This window comes from Vipera ursinii (genome assembly GCF_947247035.1).
Source record: "Vipera ursinii genome assembly, chromosome: 16".
NCBI lineage: Eukaryota > Metazoa > Chordata > Lepidosauria > Squamata > Viperidae > Vipera > Vipera ursinii.
This window is the reverse complement of record NC_139529.1, coordinates 4674022-4698141: the sequence shown is the minus strand read 5'-3', so window position 1 is coordinate 4698141 and position 24120 is coordinate 4674022. Positions and strand designations below refer to the sequence as shown.

General features: G+C 44.8%; 1 protein-coding gene across 4 annotated transcripts in view; it reads right to left on the bottom strand.

Annotated features, from left to right (window-relative positions):
- Nucleotides 1–24120, bottom strand: part of NEK6 (NIMA related kinase 6) — a 74783-nt gene that overhangs the window by 22479 nt on the left and 28184 nt on the right. Inside the window, exons 2-5 of one of the 4 annotated variants that reach the window (XM_083375191.1) lie at nt 21935–22056; nt 13918–14049; nt 10971–11033; nt 2235–2345 (exon numbers count right to left, since the gene is read on the bottom strand). In XM_083375191.1, coding sequence (XP_083231317.1) covers nt 2235–2345; nt 10971–11033; nt 13918–14049; nt 21935–22024 — 396 coding nt within the window. In that variant the 5' untranslated portion in view covers nt 22025–22056. The remainder of the gene's footprint in view (nt 1–2234; nt 2346–10970; nt 11034–13917; nt 14050–21934; nt 22057–24120) is intronic. The other 3 variants (XM_083375188.1, XM_083375190.1, XM_083375189.1) reach the window with 3 other exon arrangements.

Sequence of the window (24120 nt, the reverse complement as noted above, 5' to 3'; positions counted from 1 at the left end):
AAGCTTTGACATCCGTGTTTACCAACCTCAGCACCCTTGAGAGGGGTGGACTTCAACTCCCAGAATTCCCCAGCCAGAATTGTTTAGGATGGGTGGACTTCAACTCCCAGAATTCCGCAGCCAGCACTTTTAAGATGTGTGGAAAGGGGATGGAAATCTGGAACTTCCAAGAAAGTTCCTGGATCTACCATTTAGGGCAGAGGTCTTCAAACTTGGCCCTTTTATGACTTGTGGACTTCAACTCCCAGAATTCCTCAGCCAGGCATGCTGGCTGAGGAATTCTGGGAGTTGAAGTCCACAAGTCATAAAAGGGCCAAGTTTGAAGACCCCTGATTTAGGGGATCCAAGATCAGTGAAAGTTCCTTCTTTCTGGACATGTCCATTTCGTTTTAGCAAAAGCGAGTGCCGTCTAATCTGTTCTATAAAGGGATCCTGCCAATTCTACTCGTTCAGCTAGTATTTATTTTGAGATGTTTTCCAAAACAGCCTCCTCCTCCTTTTAACGGCTGAGGCCAAACCACAGCGGAGCCGCCTCCGCTGCATATATATATTTTAACATTAAGCCACCGAGGCAGTTCTTTGCGATTTTCATTTGTCTCTCTGAGAAGAGGCGTCTCAGAGGGAGATACGTGGATATATGTGTGTTTTCAGGAGCTCTCCCGACAAAGAGTCTAAATTGTGCCTGAGGTTTCCAAGCAACACCTTCCTGGGTCACGAGCAGAGTGCAAGATGGTTCAAGACCTCCCAGGCGTTCCAAAACGCAACGCGGTCCGTGACATTGTTGGAAGGGCAGAAAGTCTAGGCGTTATTTACTAAAAAAAGGTGGGCTTGCTCTTGCTGAAGTATCTAGAGAAGGGGACTCCAGACCACAATTAGCAATCTTCTTAAATGTCATGTCCAAAAAGATTTTCCTGACATTTAACTAGTAAGCCCATGTTCTCCAGTGGGTAGTATAGTTAGCAACCCCCCAGTTACATCAGCTTTATAATGCTCGTAAATAAGGAGAGCGACAGGGCCGCAGCAGCACAGCGTGGGTGTGTTTTCCAACTGCTCTCGGCTCCTTCTGAACATTTTGGCTTGGAAGGAAGGAAGGAAGGAAGGAAGGAAGGAAGGATGGATGGAAGGAAGGAAGGAAGGAAGGAAGGAAGGAAGGAAGGAAGGAAGGAAGGAGAAGGAAGGAAAAAAGGAGGGAGGGAGGAAGGAAGGAAGGAGAAAAGGAGGGAGAAAGAAGAAGGAAGGAGGAAGGGAGGGAGGAAGGAAGGAAGGAAGGGAGGGAGGAAGAGGAAGGAAGGAAAAAAGGAGGGAGGGAGGAAGTAAGGAAGGAGAAAAGGAGGGAGGAAGGAAGGAAGAAGGGAGGAAGGGAAGAAGGAAAGGAAGGAAGGAAAAAGAGGAAGGAAGGAGGAAGAGGAAGAAAGGAGAAAAGGAGGGAGGGAGGAAGAAGAAGGAAGGAAGGAAGGAGGAAGGGAGGAAGGAAAGAAGGGAGGAAGGGAGGAAGAAGAAGGGAGGAAGGAAGGAGGAAGGGAAGAAGGAAAGGAAGGAAGGAAAAAGGAAGGAAGGAGGAAGAGGAAGGAAGGAGAAAAGGAGGGAGGGAGGAAGAAGAAGGAAGGAAGGAGGAAGGGAGGAAGGAAAGAAGGGAGGAAGGGAGGGAGGAAAAAGAGGAAGGAAGGAAAAAAGAAGGGAGGAAGAAAGGAAGAAAAGGAGGGAGGGAGGAAGAAGAAGGAAGGAAGGAGGGAGGAAGAGGAAGGAAGAAGAGGAAGGAAGGAGAAAAGGAGGAAGGAAGGAAGGAAGGAAGGAAGGAAGGAAGGAAGGAAGGAAGGAGAAGGAAGGAAGGAAGGAAGGAAGGAAGGAAGGAAGGAAGGAAGGAAGGAGAAAAGGAGGGAGGGAGGAAGAAGGAAGGAGGAAGGGAGGAAGGAAGGAAAGAAGGATGGAAGGAAAAAGAGGAAGGAGGGAGGAAGAAGAAGAAAGAAAAAAAAGGAGGGAGGAAGGAAAGAAGGGGAAAAGGAGGAAGAAGAAGGAAGGGAGGAAGGAAGGAAGGGAAAAAGGAGGAAGGAGGGAGGGAGGGAGGAAGAGGAAGGGGGGAAAAAGGAGGGAGGGAGGAAGTAAGGAAGGAGAAAAGGAGGGAGGGAGGAAGAAGGAAGGAAGGAGGAAGGAAGCAGAAAAGGAGGGAGGGAGGAAGGAAGGAAGGAAGGAAAGAAAGAAAGAAGGGGAGCGAATCCCAAACCAGCTGACCTCACCTTAATCATCTGAGAAAGGTCACCAGCATCTGCCAGCTCCAGGACAATGTTCAGTTCGTTGTCTTCAATAAACGAATCCAAATACTTGATTATGTTGGGATGATTCAATTGCTGTCAAAGGGAGAAGAGACTGCCTGAATGACAGGAATCTGAGAAGCATCGAAGAACTCAAGAACCTCGGACAGAAGACGGCCTACTCGGAATGTCCGATTTGTATGCAAAGACAGAAGAGGTGGAAGAGAAGGTCCAAGGCGACAACGGGAGACCCAAATTTAAAGCAGCCTTGACAGACAGCGGTCTCCAGCCGGTCCTCTCCCCAACCCAAACAAAGGGAATTCACCTCTCTCTGGGTCACAGACTTCACTACCCAACTGCTGAAGCTCTTGAGATGTTTCTCCTGACCTTCAAGGGGCATTTTTCTAGCATTGGAAGGGTGCTACCAACCCCTACCAAGTCTTCTCCTGAGGAAGCACCCTCATTGATTCCTCTTGACAGGGCTGACTTTCTGGCACCTGGTTGCCGACTTTACAACCTCCACTAGTTGGCATCCCTCAAACGTTGATCAAAGCCAAATAAAGAGGAAGGATGTGACTTCCCCCGTCGTGTAAAAACAATACCCCGGTTGAGGCAGCTTCAATTTGCATTCCTGTTTTTAGTAATCGTGTCAGGCTGCTGACTCATTTATAATCTCCTGCTATTCTTTATAGGGGGGGGGGTTTCCCCCAGAAGCTTTATTGCCAATACCCATATTTCTCCACTCGACTGACTGCCGTTGTTCCCCAAGTGTGTAAGTTAGCATTTTGCCTCTGTTAAAATGTCTCTGCTATTCTCAAACTGCTTGTCTGTGACCATCAAAGGTAGGCAAAACAGGTAGCCCGAGGACACAGGTGTCACCAAATTACCTCAGTGGAGGAAAAAGCCTTCCCCCCCAAAAAAATTATCTGGAAAATCAAATTTGCCACCAAACTCCTTGTACGCTTCTAGGAGCAAGGTGCAAGCAAGCAACGTAACTTTGCAAACTTTTATTTTCCCACGATAAAAATGAGCTGAAGAGTTTGCTTTGGAATCGCTCTTTCCTCCCTTGCAAGTTATCTTTAACTTTTGAGATCTTGCAGTTTATTTATTTATTTATTTTATTTATATACCGCCCTTCTCCCAAAGGACTCAGGGCGGTGTACAGGGCAACAAAAATAAGAATACAGGATACAAGATTTAAAGTTAAATGATTGTGCCCAATGTAGTAGGTTATTCCTGAGGCAGAATCAGAAGCATCGGGAATCACAACTTACAATCCTAATGTCCCCAAGAAATTTTACCCTTGAGTAAAAATCTCTCTCACGAGGCACAATATTAAGGAATGTGCCTCATTTCCAAAGTGTGCTACCTTGTTCATTTGTGAAGAACAAATAAAAATAAAACGCACTTTTACACTTCCCAGCTCTATTCTGATTCACGTATGCACCCTGAAATGATTGTGTTTCATTTTGCAACCCAGAAGGAACTTCTCGGCTTCTGGTTGCTGCTTGAAAACCCAACGAAAGAGAATTGGGGAAGAACAAGGCTAAAAACAAACCGACTTTGCTCTGGCACTAAGCCATGGCTTCCCCCAAGGAAACTGAACTGACATCACCATCCTTATGATCCACCAGCTGAGTCACTCCCGAGGAGGATGGAGAATTCTAGCCAATAAGAATCAAGTCGGAGGAAATAGATGTCCTTTGAACATGGTGAGTGCCCCATGGGATTCTGGGACCTGTAGTCTGGAGGCCTCTAGGGACTGGGTTAAGAATGCAGTAGGTCCTCTCCAAACTAGGGTCCTCCAATGCAGAACACATCAATACGCCTTCATCTCCCTAAAAACAAATGTTCGGTACTGCTTTCCTTCAACCATTGAATAAATGGATCAAAACCATCATCTCCAGCCAGGTCTTGCAAGGGATGGCAAATATAATAAAGGAAGGAGAAGGAGAAGGAGAAGGAGAAGGAGAAGGAGAAGGAGAAGGAGAAGAAGAAGAAGAAGAAGAAGAAGAAGAAGAAGAAGAAGAAGAAGAAGAAGAAGAAGAAGAAGAGGAGGAGGAGGAGGAGGAGGAGGAGGAGGAGGAGGAGGAGGAGGAGGAGGAGGAGAAGAAGAAGAAGAAGAAGAAGAAGAAGAAGAAGAAGAAGAAGAGGAGGAGGAGGAGGAAGAAGAAGAAGAAGAGGAAGAAGAAGAAGAAGAAGAAGAAGAAGAAGAAGAAGAAGAAGAAGAAGAAGAGGAGGAGGAGGAGGAAGAAGAAGAGGAAGAGGAAGAAGAAGAAGAAGAACAGGAAGAGGAAGAAGGAGAAGGAGAAGAAGAAGAAGAAGAAGAAGAAGAAGAAGAAGAAGAAGAAGAAGAAGAAGAAGAAGAGGAGGAGGAGGAGGAGCAGGAGGAGGAGGAGGAGGAGGAGGAAGAAGAAGAAGAAGAAGAAGAAGAAGAAGAAGAAGAAGAAGAAGAAGAAGAAGAAGAAGAAGAAGAGGAGGAGGAGGAGGAGGAAGAAGAAGAAGAAGAGGAAGAAGAAGAAGAAGAAGAAGAAGAAGAAGAAGAAGAAGAAGAAGAAGAAAAGGAAGAGGAAGAGGAAGGAGAAGAAGAAGAAGAAGAAGAAGAAGAAGAAGAAGAAGAAGAAGAAGAAGAAGAAGAAGAAGAAGAAGAAGAAGAAGAAGAAGAAGGCTATTATTTTATGCCGTTTTGCATTTCTCTGCTCACTGCCTCCACGTGCCATGGGGATGGAAATCTGTGACTCCCCTACTTTTCAAGAACAGGCTGAGCTACGCCACCAGCCTGACCCCAGAGCCCTCAGCTGCTCTTCCCCTTTTCTACCAGCACCTCCAGGAAAAATAACGCACCTCCCTACCCAGGCCGCTGCCTTTTTTTTTTTTAAATGCCGTCTAAAAAAAATCGGACGGCCTGCTTGGAATGTCTGATTTGTATGCAAAGAATGCGCTCGGGGGGGGGGGGGGGAAAGCTTGCAAAAAATAAAGGCAGTCGCTAAATGGAAGCCGGGATGCTTATAAGCAGGCGGTTGATTACAGCTTCCTTCGCCCCCCCCCACCCACTCTGGCTTCTGAATGGGCTCCATTCCGTCTTCTCGGAGGCTTCAGCGCCTCTTCAAATCTGCAGGTCTTCAGAGAGACGTCATGTCCTGGTGCAAGTTTGTCCCTCTGGTTCCTAAAATTAGAAGTGTCGTGTTGCACAGCAGGATATGGAGAGAAAGACCCCCCCCAAAAAAAACCCAAAAGCACAGCAGAAGAGACCTTGGGGGTCTTCCTAGTCCAACCCCCAGCTCAAGCAGGAGACAGGACGTCATCCGAGACAAACGGTTGTCCAGTTTCTTCTTAAAAACGTGCAGTGTCGGAGCACTCACAACTTCAGGGGGGAAGCCATCCCAACGATTAATTGTCCTCCCTGTCAGGAAGTTTCTCCTTAATTCCAGGTTGCTTCTCTCCTTGATTAGTTTCCATCCGTTGTTTCTTGTCTTGCTTTGGAGGTGCTTTGGAGAATAGGTTGACCCCCCCCTCTTCTTTTTTTGGCAGCCCCTCAAATACTGGAAGACGGCTGTGTCACCCATGGTCCTTCTTTTCATCGGACTAGACATAGACCGTTGAAACAAACTCCACAAAAGTTGACTGGATTGTTCTTCAAATTATGGGCCTGGGGCCATCTCCACGTCTAGGCTGGGAGAGCATGAAATCTAGCTGTCAGCCATGCGCTGGTGATACCCCAGCTCTACATCTTGGTAGGAAATGTAGTTCAAGCACCTGGAAGCCATAAAGATCGAACAAGACTAAAACCCACCAATGTGAGGTGGCTTTGGGTCTGCGGGTCAAATCTGGCAAATGAGACGAAGAGCAGAATGGTACGATGAACAATTTGTCCACCGAACTGACACCAAGAAGCAGCTGCAGCCTGGAATGGGAAGAGAGCTCCCGAACTTCACTTCTCCTGCAGCGTTTCCCCGCCATAATTCCAGAAGGCCTCAAAGTCTGGCATTAAATAGGCCATCTTGACCACGTAGGATGTGCCTGGAGCTTTTGATGGAAGTTAAGCCTCTCTATGCTTCAACTCTGATTCAGTAAGAGGTTGATTTATACCTGCAAAATCTGCATGTAGGTGTCTTCTTGCCAAGGTAAAGGTAAAGGTTCCCCTGCACATGCGTGCTAGTCGTTTCCGACTAGCTCATCTCCGTTTCAAAGCCGAAGAGCCAGCGCTTGTCCGAGAACGTCTCCGTGGTCATGTGGCCGGCATGACTAGACGCCAAAGGCGCACGGAACGCTGTTCCCTTCCCACCGGAGTGGTCCCTATTTTTCTACTTGCATTTTTACGTGCTTTCGAACTGCTAGGTTGGCAGAAGCTGGGACGAGTAACAGGCGCTCACTCTGCTACGCGGCACTCGGGATTCGACCCGCCAAACTGCCGACCTTCTCATCGACAAGCTCAGCGTCCTAACCTACTGAGCCACCATGTCCCTGGCCAAGAGGTCCTTTCAATTATGAGACATGAGTTGCAGTTTATTGATTTGACAAGCTATTAGCTGCGCGGGAGCTGCAGAGAGTGCGGTCCAGTTGCTGATGCAGGCAAATCAAGCCATCCACTTAAAAACCCTCTCTTGCCTCCGAGTAAAACCTCAAATAGCCTTGCCCTCGGAGACCCGATGGGAAAAGCTCCGGCACCTGCATCAAATTATCAGAAAAACGCTGACCTTACCACACATCGTTAAAAATGGCTTCCCGGCTTGACGTTGAGGATGTTTGCCCTGATGGGTGTGCTTGGCCCTCGGAAGAGGAATTTATGTACATCTTGGGCCAAAATCTGTCAGGTTGGATTGGGACTTTCCTTCAGAAACTCGGATGGATTTGAAAGAAATGCCCAACGGGGAGAATTTACTAATGGATCCCAGGAACTTTTGTAACCCAATATGACTTCCTGTTGTGGGTTGAGCAACGGCTGTGTAAGGAGTTGACCAAGCAGGAGATTTCTCTTTAATGCTTTCTAACAAATAGGGTGAGGGGCTGAAAGAAGCTGATTGACAGGACCCCCGTCCAGCCCTGAAAGATCTTAGGAGGCAATTCCAGAGGTCTTCTGTGGGATCTTCAAATCGGATGAGGGTTACTGGGGGGTCTTATTGGGACAGTCGGGTTCATGGTTTGTCTTCCTGAGGCCAAACTGGTTCTCCTCCCAGATCTCCTGTCAGCTACATGAAGACCAAACCATCTAATCGATCCCCTGCCGTAAAGATCAACCATCTCTAATACCAAGTTCCCAAGATGCTGAGGTCTCCAAGATGTTTATCCAAAGAGACTGCCTTCCCCGTGTTTTTTCTTCATCTTAACCTCTCCCACCCACCCTAGATTTCCCAAATGTCTTCAATGAATGCACTGTCTCTCCTTCCTCAGCTAACATGGGCAACGTTCACACAGGCTAGAAGTTCAGATGCTTCTAGGGTCAAGCCGTGGACCACCAGCAACTTCATTCCCAAGCAAACGGGTTCTCCTGCTTGAGCAGGGGGCTGGACTAGAAGACCTCCAAGGTCCCTTCTAGCTCAGTTCTACTCTACTCTACTCTACTCTACTCTACTCTACTCTACTCTACATTCTATTCTATTCTATTCTATTCTATTCTATTATTCTATTCTATTCTATTCTATTCTATTCTATTCTACTCTACATTCTATTCTATTCTATTCTATTCTATTCTATTCTATTCTATTCTATTCTATTCTATTCTGTCCTGTCCTGTCCTGTCCTGTCCTATCCTATCCTATTCTATCCATTTCATATTCTATTCTATCCATATTCTATTTCTATTTCTTATTCTATTCTATCCATTTCATATTCTATTTCTATTCTATTCTATCCATATTCTATTTCTATTCTATTCTATTCTATTCTATTCTATTCTATTCTATTCTATTCTATTCTATTCTATTCTATTCCATTCTATTCTATTCTATCCATTTCATATTCTATTCTATTCTGTTCTATCCTATCCATTTCATTTTCTATTTCTATTTCTATGATTTCTAATTCTATTCTATTATTCTAATCTATTCTATTCTATTCTATTATCTATTTCATATTCTATTCTATTCTATTCTATTCTATTCTATTCTATTCTATTATTCTATTCTATTCTATCCTATCCATTTCATATTCTATTCTATTCTGTTCTATTCTATTCTATCCATTTCATATTCTATTTCTATTTCTATTTCTATTTCTATTTCTATTTCTAATTCTATTTCTATTATTTCTATTTCTATTCTATTCTATTCTATTCTATTCTATTCTATTCTATTCTATTCTATTCTATTCTATTCTATTCTATTCATGGTTATCCCAAAGGTGTTTTTTCACGAGGCAAATAAACCTTCTTGGTATTTTTCCCTTTTTTCTTTGAAGACGTTTTGTTTCTCATCCAAGAAGCTTCTTCAGTTGCTTCGTGAAAAAAACAACTTTGATATCCTCTCGAGTGTCTCCACTCATCTCAGTCTGCCTTGACCCAACAAGACCATCCTTCAGTAAGATTTTCAGCCCTGGCCCTGCTCTCCTTTCGTTCACCAAGATCTAGGTCAAAATCTTCACTCTGGCCAAGCAAGGACATTGTTGAGATATGTGGGAGGCCTTAATTAAATCAAAAAGTGGAGAGGAACAACAACAACAACAAAAATCCTGCACAAGGCATCGGAGAGGAACGTGCTAATTATCCCCGTATCATCTCCTTACGTTTTTTCTCTTCACAGCCCAGCTAATGCAATATTCACAACTTAACATCTGGTTTCCCAGGGAGGTTGACATGAGAAGATCTGTAGCTGCCTTCAGGCATCTTACACGGGTGGGAAGATCTTGATGCCCTTGTCACCCGGAGCGCTCCGGTATCACCCACCCTTGATTCTAACTGGTGTGGACATTTGGCTAAGCTCCATCCCACACCATCTGGAGAAGCCTCTTCCCCCGGAGCTTTCTTTGGCTGAAAATTAGCACCGTCATGCCGCATCTGATCTGGCAACCTTCGCTTCACCATCCCCTTCCACTTAGCGCCTCTCGGAAGCCAGCTCAGATGCCACCTCCTCGGTGAGGAACAGGACAACTGGCCACAGGACCGTTCAATTTAATTATTTAAAGCAATTAAAAATAATTATTATTTTGCTCTTTGTCCTCCACGTTTCATTTCGTCCCTCCTTTGGCATTCTTTCACGATTCTGTGCCACCTTTTCTTCGATATTAATGTTAACTCTTGATCCATGAGTTGGCCGTGGCGAGTTGTCCTGCGGCAAGATGGCCATGTTGAGTTGGCTGGGGCAACTTGGCCGTGGCAAGTTGTCCTAGATCAGGGGTAGGCAACCCTGGCTCTTTTATGACTCGTGGACTTCAATGCCCAGAATTCCTGAGCCAGCATGGGCCCCCTCATGACTCGTGGACTTCAACTCCCAGAATTCCTGAGGCAGCATGGCTCAGCTTGGAAACCTCTCCCTTTTCCCTCAGCATAGCTAGCTCAGGAATTCTGGGAGTTGAAGTCCACGAGTCATAAAAGAACCAAGGTTGCCTACCCCTGTCCTAGATATTGGTGGCAAACCTATGGCACGCATGCCAGAGGGGGGGGCACTCAGAGCCCTCTCCGTGGGCACGCGTGCCATCACCCCAGCCCTGCCTCCCCCCGTGGCTCCCACCTCACCAGCAGCCCCCCGGAGGACGACTCAGCCCTGGGCACGGCCCATGCGGAGCAGAACCGCCAAGGACATGGCAGCGGGGACAAGACTGCACCCTCAGGTCCCATCACGTGCAGACGATGCTGCGAGGCGCAGGCAGAGGGCGCTGCTGGGCCACCCGGGTGATCTGCTGTGGCGGGCCATGGAGGCAGTGGGTGGCCCTGCAGGAAGGCGGGGGCAGTTTGGGGGCACTCGGTCTCTAAAAGGTTCGCCATCACTGTGCTAGACACTCCTCGATGGGCAACCAGCGCTGATGGAAGGTTGCAGTGTCTTCCTTCTTTGAAAAACAGGAAAAATCACCAACTCTCCGTTTCAGAACAGTTACAGTTGAGTTCCCGATGTGCTCTGAGCTTTCCTGAAGTCCACTGGTGAGGTTGTCTAGCCTACTCACTAAACATCTGCAGGAGAACCTCCACGCTCACAATAACACCAAGAACTACACAATCCTGAGCTGTCTTCTCTTCTCTACTATTGAAGATATGTGTCTGTTTCAGCTTCCACTGGGGAGGAGGGTGGGGTGAAAGGAGCGGTGGTCATCTTAGGCCAAATAACAACGACAAAAGTTGTGTGTGTGTGTGCGCGCGTGTGTGTGCGTGCTCTCCTTGAGCTAGACCTCAGTGGACCTCACTTCCTGAGGGATTCCTGCAATCAGGCATCATATAAAACAACCGAACCTTTGACAACAATCGGTTAGGAGCACAATGCATTCTTGACATCTTGGCTGCCTCTAAAACAGAATTTAGATTTTAGAATTGATTGGGAAGTTTGCCAAGGCATCTGACTCTGTTAACCGTCCTGAAATTAATGCTCAGATCGTGCAGGTTTGCCAAACTCTACCAGAGCAGATAAGTGGTTATAAACGACCGTGGTTTATTGTTTGCAACAGCTTCATCAACAGGCGTGAAATCAAAGGCAGGTGCAGAAGGCAGTTTGAAGCTGGACCTTCGTCCACTGTCTCAGGAAATAGCGTCAAAGAAATACCTTTCGACCAGCATAAAAAGTTTGGAGGGATTCTTACCTTTAGGAGATCTATTTCTTTAATGCAATCTTGTCTGGCCTTTGCATCCATCATCTCAAATATCTTCAGAAAGAAAAGAAGTTGCGCGTTTAAAGACGGACACAAAACAGCGTCTCTCAGTTCTCAAAAAAAAAAAAAAACACAAAACCCTCCTAACTCCCTTCTTTTTAAAACCTGCCCACTTCTCACAATTCTTCAGGCTTAAATAACACCCACAAATAAAGCAACAACAACAACAACTAGGGAACAATGCAAAGAACAGCATGCAGTTTGTTACTTTCTCAGGTTCTCAGCCTGAAAAAAAAAGCAAACACACCACAATCCGAAAAAAAACCTGCCACCCGTAACTGACTGCAAATTTCGACAAGATGCTAAATGCACCAAGAAAACATTTACAAATAAAGACCTTGCAGGTTTTATCACGTTACCACGCTTTTGGGTTGACAAAATAAATTTGCTTTCTTCTGCGTGTAACACATACTAATTGGAAAACAAAGGCTCTTTAACACCAACATCCCTGTTTAGAGCTCAGCTGACTATATTTTATGGAAGCGAAAGGACCAACACTCAAGTTTGTCCTCTACCTGCGATGGTTTGTTGCAACGGCCATTGGAAGTTACACCGGGGATTGAAAAAAAGTGACTTTACGACAGGTCCTCACGCTTAGGACCCTTGCAGCGTCCCTGGGGTCACATGATCGGCAACCGGCAAGGAGGACAGGCCAGCCCAATTAGCCAATGGTAGCAGTTCTTACTTGTTCTCAGGGCTTTTTTTGTCATAGAACGCTCAGAACGGAGTTCCGGCACCTTTTTTGGATGGAACCTTGTAGGGTAGGGCAAGGCGGGTTGTATGACGTGTGTGAATTCCGGCACCTTTTTCTTTACAAAAAAAAGCACTGAATAGAATAGAATAGAATGGAATGGAATGGAATGGAATGGAATGGAATGGAATGGAATGGAATAGAATAGAATAGAATAGAATAGAATAGAATAGAATAGAATAGAATAGAATAGAATAGAATAGAATAGAATAGAATAGAATAGAATAGAATAGAATAGAATTAAGATAGAATAGAACAGAATAGAATAGAATAGATAGAATAGAGAATAGAATAGAATTAAGAATAGAATTAAGAATAGAATAGAATAGAATAGAATAGAATAGAATTTAGAATAGAATAGAATAGAATAGAATAGAATAGAATAGAATAGAATAGAATAGAATAGAATAGAATAGAATAGAATAGAATAGAATAGTATGGAATATGGAATTTGGTATGGAACAGAACAGAACAGAACAATAGAGAATGGAATATGGAAAATAATAGAATAGAATAGAATAGAATAGAATAGAATAGAATAGAATAGAATAGAATAGAATAGAATAGAATAGAATAGAATAGAATAGAATAGAATAGAATAATGGAATGGAGGAATAGAATAGAATAGAATAGAATAGAATAGAATAGAATAGAATAGAATAGAATAGAATAGAATAGAATAGAAATAGAATAGAATAATGGAATGGAGGAATAGAATAGAATAATAAATAGAATAGAATAGAATAGAATAGAATAGAATAGAATAGAATAGAATAGAATAGAATAGAATAATGGAATGGAGGAATAGAATAGAATAGAATAGAATAGAATAGAATAGAATAGAATAGAATAGAATAGAATAGAATAGGAATAGAATAGAATAGAATAATGGAATGGAGGAATAGAATAGAATAGAATAGAATAGAGAATAGAATAGAATAGAATAGAATAGAATAGAATAGAATAGAATAGAATAGAATAGAATAGAATAGAATAGAATAGAATAGAATAATGGAATGGAGGAATAGAATAGAATAATAAATAGAATAGAATAGAATAGAATAGAATAGAATAGAATAGAATAGAATAGAATAGAATAGAATAGAATAGAATAGAATAGAATAGAATAGAATAGAATAGAATAGAATAGAATCAGGGCTTTTTTTCTCATTGAACGCTCAGAACGGAGTTCCGGCACCTTTTTTGGATGGAACCTTGTAGGGTAGGCAAGGCGGGGTTGTATGATGTGTGTGAGTTCCGGCACCTTTTTCTTTTACAAAAAAAGCACTGCTTGTTCTTATTTCTTTTTTTTTTAATCAAAAGGCGACTGGACTTGGTTTTTCCCTTGAAAACATCCAAGAAGCTTCTTTGGTTCTGACTGAACGGTTGGAATGGATGGATGTCTATTCAGTCAGAAGTGAAGAAAGCTTCTGTCCGCAATTGTTTTTATTGGGCATTATCACAGATACGACCGTTGTGGACACTAAGCTGACGTTGAATTTAATTACGGCAGCGAGACTTTTAGTAGCGCAATATTGGAAGAAGGAAGAACTGCCGACTATAGAAGAATGGACTTTAAAAGTTTCTAACTTGGCGGAAATGGCAAAGATTTCAGCATATTTGAAAGACCACTCGCAGTAGAGATACACTGTGGAGTGGAGAAGATGGATTGATTATATCCAGAATAAATATGGGACTAAAAAGTTTCACTTAGCATTTGAATAAGTAGCGGATTTCTGTGATGTATAACTAGCTTGTAGTTATTTTATTAAGAGTTAAAGTGCGATAGAATTTAATATTTTATTGTCATTTGCATATTTTAGATTATGTTTCTTGTATTTTTATACCCTGTATTTAGCTCTGGGAAGTCGGGAGGGGGGGAGAGGGGAGGGGAGAGTTGGGGAGGTTTGGGGAGAGGGGAGGGGGAGGGGAGGGGTTCTGTATATAAAAATGTACCGTAAAACTTTTCAATTAAAAAAAAAAAGAACTGAAGAAAGCTTCTACGACGAGAAGCGAAACACACAAACTCCAGTCGCCTTTTGGGGGGAAAAACAAACAAACAAATAAATAAGCACGTTTGGGACAGCCGTGACCTGGATGACCGAGAATCTCCATAGACCTTCTTACCTGTACTTTTTTTAACGCCACCGGTTTTCTGTCCAGGAGACAAGTAGCTCTGTAGACCTCACTAAATTGGCCACGCCCAATTTTCTTCTCAATCTGAAAGTCTGCTAAAGTGCAGCGGTAGAGGTGTCTCTGCTTGAGGAAAGGAAAAGAGCAATTACGTTTGTGCGTATTTTACGTGGGACACGCCAAAGAGTGCCGTCTTCTCCGTTCGGGTTTTCCTTTGTCTAACAACCCCATGGAAAATATCATCTCTCGCTCTGCATGGATGCCAAGATTCCCATGTCCCGATCCTCAGATTAATTCAGGATAAGAGGAGAAGGAGGAGGAGGAGGAGGAGGAGAGGAGGAGGAGGAGGAGGAGGAGGAGGAGGAGGAGGAGGAGGAGAAGAAGAAGAAGAAGAAGAAGAAGAAGAAGAAGAAGAAGAAGAAGAAGAAGAAGAAGAAGAAGAAGAAGAAGAGGAGGAGGAGGAGGGGGAGGAGGAGGAAGAAGAAGAAGAAGAAGAAGAAGAAGAAGAAGAAGAAGAAGAAGAGGAGGAGGAGGAGGAGGAGGAGGAGGAGGGGAGGAGGAGAAGAAGAAGAAGAAGAAGAAGAAGAAGAAGAAGAAGAAGAAGAAGAGGAAGAAGAAGAAGAAGAAGAGGAAGAAGAAGAAGAAGAAGAGGAGGAGGAGGAGGAGGAGGAGGAGGGGAGGAGGAAGAAGAAGAAGAAGAAGAAGAAGAAGAAGAAGAAGAAGAAGAAGAAGAAGAAGAAGAAGAAGAAGAAGAAGAAGAAGAAGTTGGAAGGGACCCTGGAGGTCTTCTAGGACAGAGGTAGGCAACCTCGGCTCTTTTATGACTCATGGACTTCAACTCCCAGAATTCCTGAGTCAGTTGAAGTCCATGAGTCATAAAAGAGCCGAGGTGGCCTACCCCTGATCTAGGATGAAGTCTTGAGCAATTACAATGGTAGTTCACTAGTGCTTCTTTCCTAGGACAGAAAGAAAGGAACATTTCTCTTGACACAGGATGTGATGTTTGTAATGCAGAAGGAAACATACTGGGCTGTGGCTTTCTATAGCTCAAATTGTGTTATTTTTGGAATTTATGGGAGCAATCCTCCACAGAAAGCCCTCTCCACAACTCATTTACAGGTGTTGAGAAGAACGTCTGAAGTTCTACCACCACCACAACCAGGAAACTGTTCAGCTAAGGTCCAGAACTGTGTTTCCCAGTAGTTCTCCAGAGCACCATTACAGAACCTCATCAACCTGAAGGTGTGTGGTTTGGGGAATTCTGGAAGTTGAAGTCCACGTATCTTCAAGTCGATGGGGTTCAGAAACAGTGGTCCAGAGGAAAAATCTCATCTTTCCTGGGCTTCAGGGGTCATCGCAGAACGCAAAGAGGGATTCTTAAGAACTCATATAAAGCACCAACCTCCCCATCTAATATAGCAGTTTGTAGATGATGGCAGAAAGTGAAGAAGAACTAAAGAGCCTCTTGTTGCGGGTGAAGAAGGAGAGTGCAAAAGTTGGGTTGAAACTTAACATTAAGAAAACCAAGATCATGGCATCCGGCCCTCTCAATTCCTGGCAAATAGATGGGGAAGAAATGGAGGTAGTGACAGATTTTATTTTCCTGGGCTCCAAGATCACTGCAGATGGGGACTGTAGCCAAGAAATTAAAAGACGCTTGCTCCTGGGGAGGAAAGCCATGGCAAATCTAGACAGCACACTAAAAAGCAGAGACATCACCCTGTCAACAAAAGTGCGCATAGTCAAGGCTATGGTCTTCCCAGTTGCAATGTATGGCAGTGAAAGTTGGACCATAAGAAAGGCTGAGCGCCAAAGAATTGAGGCCTTTGAACTATGGTGCTGGAGAAGACTCCTGTGAGTCCCTTGGACTGCAAGGCGATCAAACCGGTCAGTCCTAGAGGAGATCCACCCTGACTGCTCTTTAGAAGGCCAGATCCTGAAGCTGAAACTCAAATACTTTGGCCACCTAATGAGAAGGAAGGACTCACTGGAGAAGAGCCTAATGCTGGGAAAGATCGAGGGCAATAGAAGAAAGGGACGACAGAGAATGAGGTGGCTGGATGGAGTCACTGAAGCAGTAGGCGTGAGCTTAAATGGACTCCAGAAGATGGTAGAAGACAGGAAGGCCTGGAGGAATGTTGTCCATAGGGTCGCGATGAGTCGGACACGACTTCGCAGCTAACAACAACAAAAGATGATGGGACCATAAGGATCTGGAGCACTTCATGGTCGACGTCAATATCCTGGTGCAAATCAAGCTTTGAAAGGAGCAAACACATTATCCAAAGAACTTCTCCATCCGAACTGTGTTATTTCCTGCACGGTGGTTCTTCAAGGCCTTGAAATGTAGCTTAAGGAAAGACGTTGGCTTGCTGAGCCCCATTAAGACGGGGTGATGATTGAGTGCATTGTTGGGCAAAGCCTTAATTAAACCTGGGCAGCCACAGAAAGGAACTTGCATCACCGGCCAAACAAAGGAGCAAATCAGGGTCAGGCCAAAATGCCCCTGGTGATTAGGATAATCACCATTCTGGCTGCTTTTGAATACATACCGCTAATGTGGGTTTATATAGTGAACGTCTTAAGAGGGAGAGTAAGAACATTAAAAATGGTAGACAATCAGCGCACGTTTGACAAGCTAAACTATCTCCTCAATGTCCTTCTATTGTTAGGAAAGAAAAAAAAAATACTGGGTGGTGAGAAGAGGGTGTAAGTCAGGGGTGTCCAATCTTGGCCACTTTAAGACTTGTGGACTTCAACTCCCAGAATTCCCCAGCCAGCATGAAGTCCACAAGTCTCAAAGTGGCCAAGCTTGGACACCCCTGGTGTAGGCGACTTGTCCGAGTAGACCTGATGGTGGTGGTTAGGATGGAGACCATGATTTGCCCTGGATAAGCCTACTTTGGTGGACTCAAAAGGAAACTTGACTATTCTCCCTCTGGAGTGACCAAAGGTATGGATTCTCCTCGTTAGGACCATAATATCTCAGGGGCTGCCCCAAAGAAGAGGGAGTCAAGCTATTCTCCAAAGCGCCTGAAGGCAGGACAAGAAGCAACGGATGGAAACTAATCAAGGAGAGAAGCAACCCGGAACTAAGGAGAAACTTCCTGACAGTTAGAACAATTAACCAGTGGAACAACCTGCCTCCAGAAGCTGGGAATGCTCCAACACTGGAGGTTTTAAAGAAGAGACTGGACAGCCATTGGTCTGAAATGCTGTAGGGTTTCCTGCCTTAGCAGGGGGTTGGACTAGATGACCTCCAAGGTCCCTTCCAACTTCATTATGATGATGATGATGATGATGATGATGATGATGATGATGATGCCTCCTTATGATTGTTAAGCAAGGCGCCTTGATTAACGTCCCCCACCTCTGCTCTCCTCAATCCAGTCATTAAGTGACTGTACAGGTCATTAAGTGGAGTATGGCTGCCCCAGGGGTGGGAGAAGCACTGGGAGGCCCACACCAAGAACATGACCTATGGAACCGTTTACCGGTTGAGCTACGGTTGGCTCCCGACCTTCGCTCCTTCCGACTCGACCTAAAAACATATCTGTTTGAGCAATCCGGTCTGGTCTGACAGGTTCTGTTGTAATTATTGTTTTAAGGTAACTATCTTCTGCATTTGGGCAAAATTAGGGTTTAATTTGTTTTCAATATCTGTATTTGTGCATTCTGATATTTATGTCACTGTTCACCGCCCTGAGTCCTTAGGGAGAAGGGCGGTATACAAATCAAATAAATAAATAAATAAAATCGTGGCCTTTTAAAGCCTTCTTTAGCCAAATATCCCATGGCAAAGAGCAAATACACACCAGCGCACATCTGACGGCTTCCCACCCCACATTAATCCAGGTCTGTTTAACCCTGATTATCTGAACGTGATCGGTGGTGAACGTACGGAACACAGGCCAAACTTCGTGTAGCTTTGTGAACCCGTGTTGTAAAGCAGGGAAGAAACATATTTTATGCGTAGTCAACTCTTTCGTGAAAGTTACTCGTCAAACGGATAGAAAGGCTACTAACAGGTCCCCCAAACCATCCACAGACGGGGAGAAATTTAAAAAAAAAAATAGAAACAGAAGGATTTACTGCCACAAATATTTGAAATTACAGGCAGTCCCGGGAGTGAAATATACAGTGTAAATTTTAAGTGTCTTTGTTTTTTAAACTTAAGATGTTTACGTTGAAAGTTTAACTCAACGTTAATCTCTGGGGAAGAGGGAATTTTTCAGAAGTCGGTTTTATCGCCTTGCTAGTATAAATCTAACTCAAGCCAAGATTAATCAAAATCAATTTGGTAGATTGATTGCAAGCCTTTTAAAAAAAAAACAAAAAAACCCCTCAATACGCTAACGGAAACAATCCTTTTTTTTTTTTTTTTTGCAGCAAAACAATAAAATGCAGATTAAAAAAAAAGTTTCCCACTTGAGTTACTGACAAGCCAGGAAAACGTTGGCCTTCCTACACCAAGGCAAGGTTGGTAAGAAATGAAACTGCCAGCAATTACATACATACCAGCCCATATATAGTTACGTCCTCGTTTTCTCTAAATTAGAAGGTCCTCTTGTCACCAAGAAATCGGCTGGCTAAAAAATTACATATAAACAGGAAAGGAAGACGGTGCAGTTATATCAACCCTCCTTTGAAATCTGGGAACACGCTGTCCAAAAAATGTGACTTGGCTAAAAAAAAAACCCAACACAAACAAACTGGGTGACACCCAGCAGGTTTTTTCAAGCCTAATTTTTGTGGCTGTTGTGTCGCTGGCTGCTTTGCAAGAGTTCCTTAAGGAAACCCGTTCCAAAATTTCAATGGCTTGTGCTGCTTTCCTTTCACAACTCCTCGTGTTACAGATTTAACCCAGGAGGAGAGCAGCCAAGATCGCCTTCAAAAAAAAAATAGCCACGGTTGACAATGGGATCTCCTACAGTCAAGGCAACGAAAACCCAGAATTATCAACCGATAATTACCCTTAACCACGTTATTACAAATAACAGCATGCCCTCCACGACGACGACGTGTGTGTGTGTCTCCTAATCTCGCTCATGGAATAATTACACGGGTTCCATTCTGCCAAATGAGGCTGTAATTAACCCTAATTGCTGAAAACATAACTTGGCTAATTCAAGGAGATCAATTACTATTAAATGACTTAATAAGACAAATTGCTGCCTGCAGAAGGGGCTGTGCACTGGAAGACCCGCGTTTGTAGGCAATTGGTGGTGGGTAGAAATTCCGCAGCTGAGCTGAAGTCACTCGGCTCCAAACTCTTGAGGGGTGCGTGGCCCTTACACAACACCCCCCCCAGCACCGATGGCCTGACCAGTTCACAAAACTAACACCGCTGCTTCTTTGGGGTCAATGCACAATCCTCCTGCTGTAACAACAACTGGATGACCTTATTTATTTATTTATTTATTATTGGGACTTATATTATTGAGCCTTGGTGGCGCAGTGGGCTAATGCCTCCTTAAGTAACACCAGCTGCCTGCAATTGGTGCAGGTTCGAGTCCCACCAGGCTCAAGGTTGACTCAGCCTTCCATCCTTCCCAGGTAGGTAAAATGAGGACCCAGATTGTTGGGGGCAATTAAGCTGACTTTGTAATAATGCCGCTTGGGGGGGGGGGTGTGTGAAAGCCCTAACAAGCAGGCATATACATAGAATGAAGGCTACTGCTAAGCTTGTAAACCGCCCTGAGTCTTCGGAGAAGGGCGGGATATAAATGGAATTAAAATAAATAAATAAATAAATATGCCGCCCTATCTCCCGAAGGACTCAGGGCGGCTAACAACAATAACATATAATAAATACAGAAGTTAAGATAAGATTAAAATTAAAGGCCTCTGTACAATAAGTTAAAATTAAAATTAAAATAAATTAAAAATTAGAGTTAAGAAATTAAAAACATAATTAAAATCCCTGTCAGTCCAGGTCAGCCTGGTGGAAAAGGAGTGTTTTGAGGCCGCGGCAAAAGGACCGGAGATCTGGGGCCATCCGAAGCTCATGGGGGAGCTGGTTCCACAGGGCTGGCGCTCCCACAGAGAAGGCTCTTCCCCTGGGGGTTGCCAGCCGACATTGTCTAGCCGTCGGCACCCTGAGGAGGCCTTCTCTGTGTGAGCGTACTGGGCGATGGGAATTCGTTCCCGGCAGCAGATGGTCCTGCAAGTATCCCGGGCCTAGGCCATGTAGGGCTTTAAAGGTAAGTACCAGCACCTTAAATCTGACCTGTCACCCATCAAGCCATAGACCAGGGGTCTTCAAAATTGGCCCTTTGATGACTTGTGGACTTCAACTCCCACGTGTGCCTGGCTGAGGAATTCTGGGAGTTGAAGTCCGCAAGTCATCAAAAGGCCAAGTTTGAAGACCCCTGCAATAGACCAAGAACGGTAGTGTTGCTTTTTCAGGCTAGAAAGACGCAGTTGCAAGTGTTGTGACTACCAAGGACCAAAAGAGCTGCAAATGAAACACAGGGGAGAAGAACTGACTTTAGAGAAATGAAGAAAACAAGGTGGCCACTCCACCGAGCTTGGCCGAAAGTGAGAAGCAAAGCAGACGGAAAAAGAATGAGCCCAACTCTTTCTAGGAAAAAAAACAACCCACAGCAAGGTTGTCCACGTGAGATGCTGAGGCAAAGTTGATGTGATACGTGACGGAGGAACTCTTGGTTCATATACAATGAAGGAAACCCAAAGGTGTTTTTTCCTAAAGCAACTGGACTTGGGGTTTGTTTTTTTTCCTTGAAAACATTTCACTTCTCTTCCAAGGAGCTTCTTCAGTTCAAGGAGTTCTTCCAAGAAGTTCTTCATCCAAGAATTGAAGGAGCTTCTTGGAGGAGAAGTAAAACGTTTTCATGGAAAAAAGCCAAGGAGGTCCAGTTGCCCTTGGGACAACCATGGCCTGGATGACTGAGAATCTCCATAGACAATTTAGGAAACTGTCCATTCTTACCCCCACCCAGAGAGAGAGAGAGAGAGAGAGAGAGAGAGAGAGAGAGAGAGAGAGGGAGGAAGAGAAAGAGAGAGGAAGAGAGAGAGGAAGAGAGAGGAAGAGAAAGGGAGAGGGACAGGGAGAGAGGAAGAGAGAGAGAGGAAGAGAAAGAGAGAGGAAGAGAGAGAGAGAGGAAGAGAAAGAGAGAGGAAGAGAGAGAGGAAGAGAGAGGAAGAGAAAGGGAGAGGGACAGGGAGAGAGGAAGAGAGAGAGAGGAAGAGAAAGAGAGAGGAAGAGAGAGAGAAAGAGAGAGAGAGGGAGAGGGACAGCGAGAGAGGAAGAGAGAGAGAGGAAGAGAGAGGAAGAGAGAGAGGGAGAGAGAGAGAGGAAGAGAAAGAGAGGAAGAAAGAGAGAGAGAGAGGGAGAGAGAGGGAGAGGGACAGTGAGAGAGGAAGAGAGAGAGGAAGAGAGAGAGAGGGAGAGGGAGAGAGGGAGAGGGAGAGAGAGGGGGGGAGAGGGACAGCGAGAGAGGAAGAGAGAGAGGAAGAGAGAGGAAGAGAGAGAGGGAGAGAGAGAGAGGAAGAGAGAGAGAGGGAGAAAGAGAGAGAGGAAGAGAGAGGGAGAGGGACAGTGAGAGAGGAAGAGAGAGAGGAAGAGAGAGAGGAAGAGAGAGAGAGGGAGAGGGAGAGAGGGAGAGGGAGAGAGAGGGAGGGAGAGGGACAGCGAGAGAGGAAGAGAGAGAGGAAGAGAGAGGAAGAGAGAGAGAGGGAGAGAGAGAGAGAGGAAGAGAAAGAGAGGAAGAGAGAGGGAGAGGGACAGTGAGAGAGGAAGAGAGAGAGAGGAAGAGAAAGAGAGGGAGAGGGAGAGAGAGAGAGAGAGAGAGGGAGAGGGACAGCGAGAGAGGAAGAGAGAGAGAGAGAGAGAACTACCGGTAACTTTGATCTCTCACAAGTTAGAGAGAGAGAGAGATAAAAATATTGGTGCTTAAATCCTAATTCTGAGGATCTTTTTGTTTTAGCTGCTGACGTGGTTGGCCTTCAAACCCATCAACTCAACGGAGAATTCAAAACGGGGGCTTACTTGCGTGTCATGCTGATATTCTGAGCTTGCCACTTTGCACAGGAGGTTCGGGTCCCCCAGATGGTGTGGATGGTTGTGTTGTCCTTCCATTGTAACATGCCAAGCCGTGTCTTTCGGCTGTACTGAAACGAGAACATCAAGGTGTCAGAGAAAAAGAGACTCACAAGACCTGGGTGCAAATGAGCTGAAGGAGGTCACCAAAGCTGTCCCCTCCTTCCAGACCTTTCCTTGGCAAAGCGCCAAGTGTTGAGTTCTTGGTGTTCTCGAAAAATTTCCTGAAGATGGTTCACAATCAGCCTAGGTCATAAAATCAATGCAGGGCTGATGTTCCCTCAAATGGTATAATGAAGCGGCTGTTGGACAACATCTGAAGGACAACAGCAAAGAAATGTCTGCAGGAAAAGGAGTAATGTTGGCCAGAATGTCTGAAAACAACCAAGCTTGGAGAACATCAAGAACACAACAATTCCACCTTAGCTCCACCACTTTTCTACCAAAAGCTCTGATGAACATCGAAACATCCTAAAATGTTCCTTATGAGGTCACTATAATAAGAACATTACTTCCCTTTCTTTTCTCACTTCTGTTCCCTTTTAATCTGCTTGGGGTTGATTAAAAAAAGGTAAAGGTTCCCCCGCACATGCATGCTAGTTGTTTCCGACTCTAGGGGCCAGTGCTCATCTCCGTTTCAAAGCCGAAGAGCCAGCGCTTGTCCGAGGACGTCTCCGTGGTCATGTGGCCGGCATGACTACACGCCAAAGGCCCACGGAACGCTGTTACCTTCCCACCGGAGTGGTCCCTATTTTCCTACTTGCATTTTTACGTGCTTTAGAACTGCTAGGTTGGCAGAAGCTGGGACGAGTAACAGGCGCTCACTCTGTTACGCGGCACTCGGGATTCGACCTGCCAAACTGCCGACCTTCTGATCGACAAGCTCAGCGTCCTAACCCACTGAGCCACCGCGTCCCTTACTTGGGGTTGATAGGGACCCTCCATCAAGAACTTCGCAGCACATAAGTCAAGGGTGGGCGGGACAGCAAAATCAGAAATAAATTATTTCCCACTTAGAGGACGACAGCTAAGGGCTAAGAAAGCATTTCTCCAAAATAGAGAGCTCGCAAAGGAGCTCGCGAACACAGTATTATAGCTATCCTGTCAACCAAGAAAAAAAAAAGCAGCCATCAATCTTTGCGGAGAGCAATGAAAACCCGCCACACAAATTAAGGGCCTTTGGCTGCTGCAGGGACCATTTTGATTTTAGACCAGGCGGTTTCAAAGATGAAAAAACCATCTTCTTGTCGGAAGGAAGGAAAGAAAGAAAGAGGAAGAGGAAACTGTTAAATGTAAACAAGTTCCCAAACAACACAGCCCAAAACAAGAATTAAGATCTGGTTCTACACTTCTTGTCCCAATGGTGCTTTCTTCACGAGGCAACTGGACTTCCTTGCTTTGCTTTGAAGATGTTTCGCTTCTCCTCCAAGAAGCTTCTTCAACTCTGACTGGATGGCGGGGAAATGGGAGGATTTATACTCCTGGCAAACAGATATAAATCCTTCCATTGCCCACCCTCCAGTCAGAGCTGAAGAAGCTTCTTGGGAGGAGAAGCCAAACGTCTTCAAAGAGAAACGAGGAAGTCCAGTGGCCTCCTGAAAAAAAGCACCTTTGGGGCAACTGTGGCCTGGATGGCTGAGAATCTCCTTAAGCATTCTGCATTTCTTCCACCTTGGGATGGAGATCTCTCCAATTTTTCCTGAAATCAAAATATTTTTTTTTTGGGGTGTGTGTGACACAATTATTGATCTATGCAATTATTGATCTGTGCATGTATTAACCCTTTCCACTTCCAATGCAGCTGCCAGATTACGACCTGGAGAACAGTTCCAAGCACTCACTTTAAAAAAAAAATGCGATCGCACAGAGACATCACTGGGCGCTATCTAACAAAATGAAATTCAGTGGTGAAAACAGTGAGGTTCTACGCTTAGGCAAGAAAAACCGAAACGCGCAGGTACTGTATAGTATAGGTGGCACCTGGCTCAGGTGTAGCAACCGTGAGAGGGATCTCGGAGTCCTAGTGGACGATCCCTTAAATAGGAGCCAGCCGTGTGCGGCGGCTGCCAAAAAAGCCAACACAGTCCTAGGCTGCATTAACAGAGGGATGGAACCAAGATCACGTGAAGTGTTAA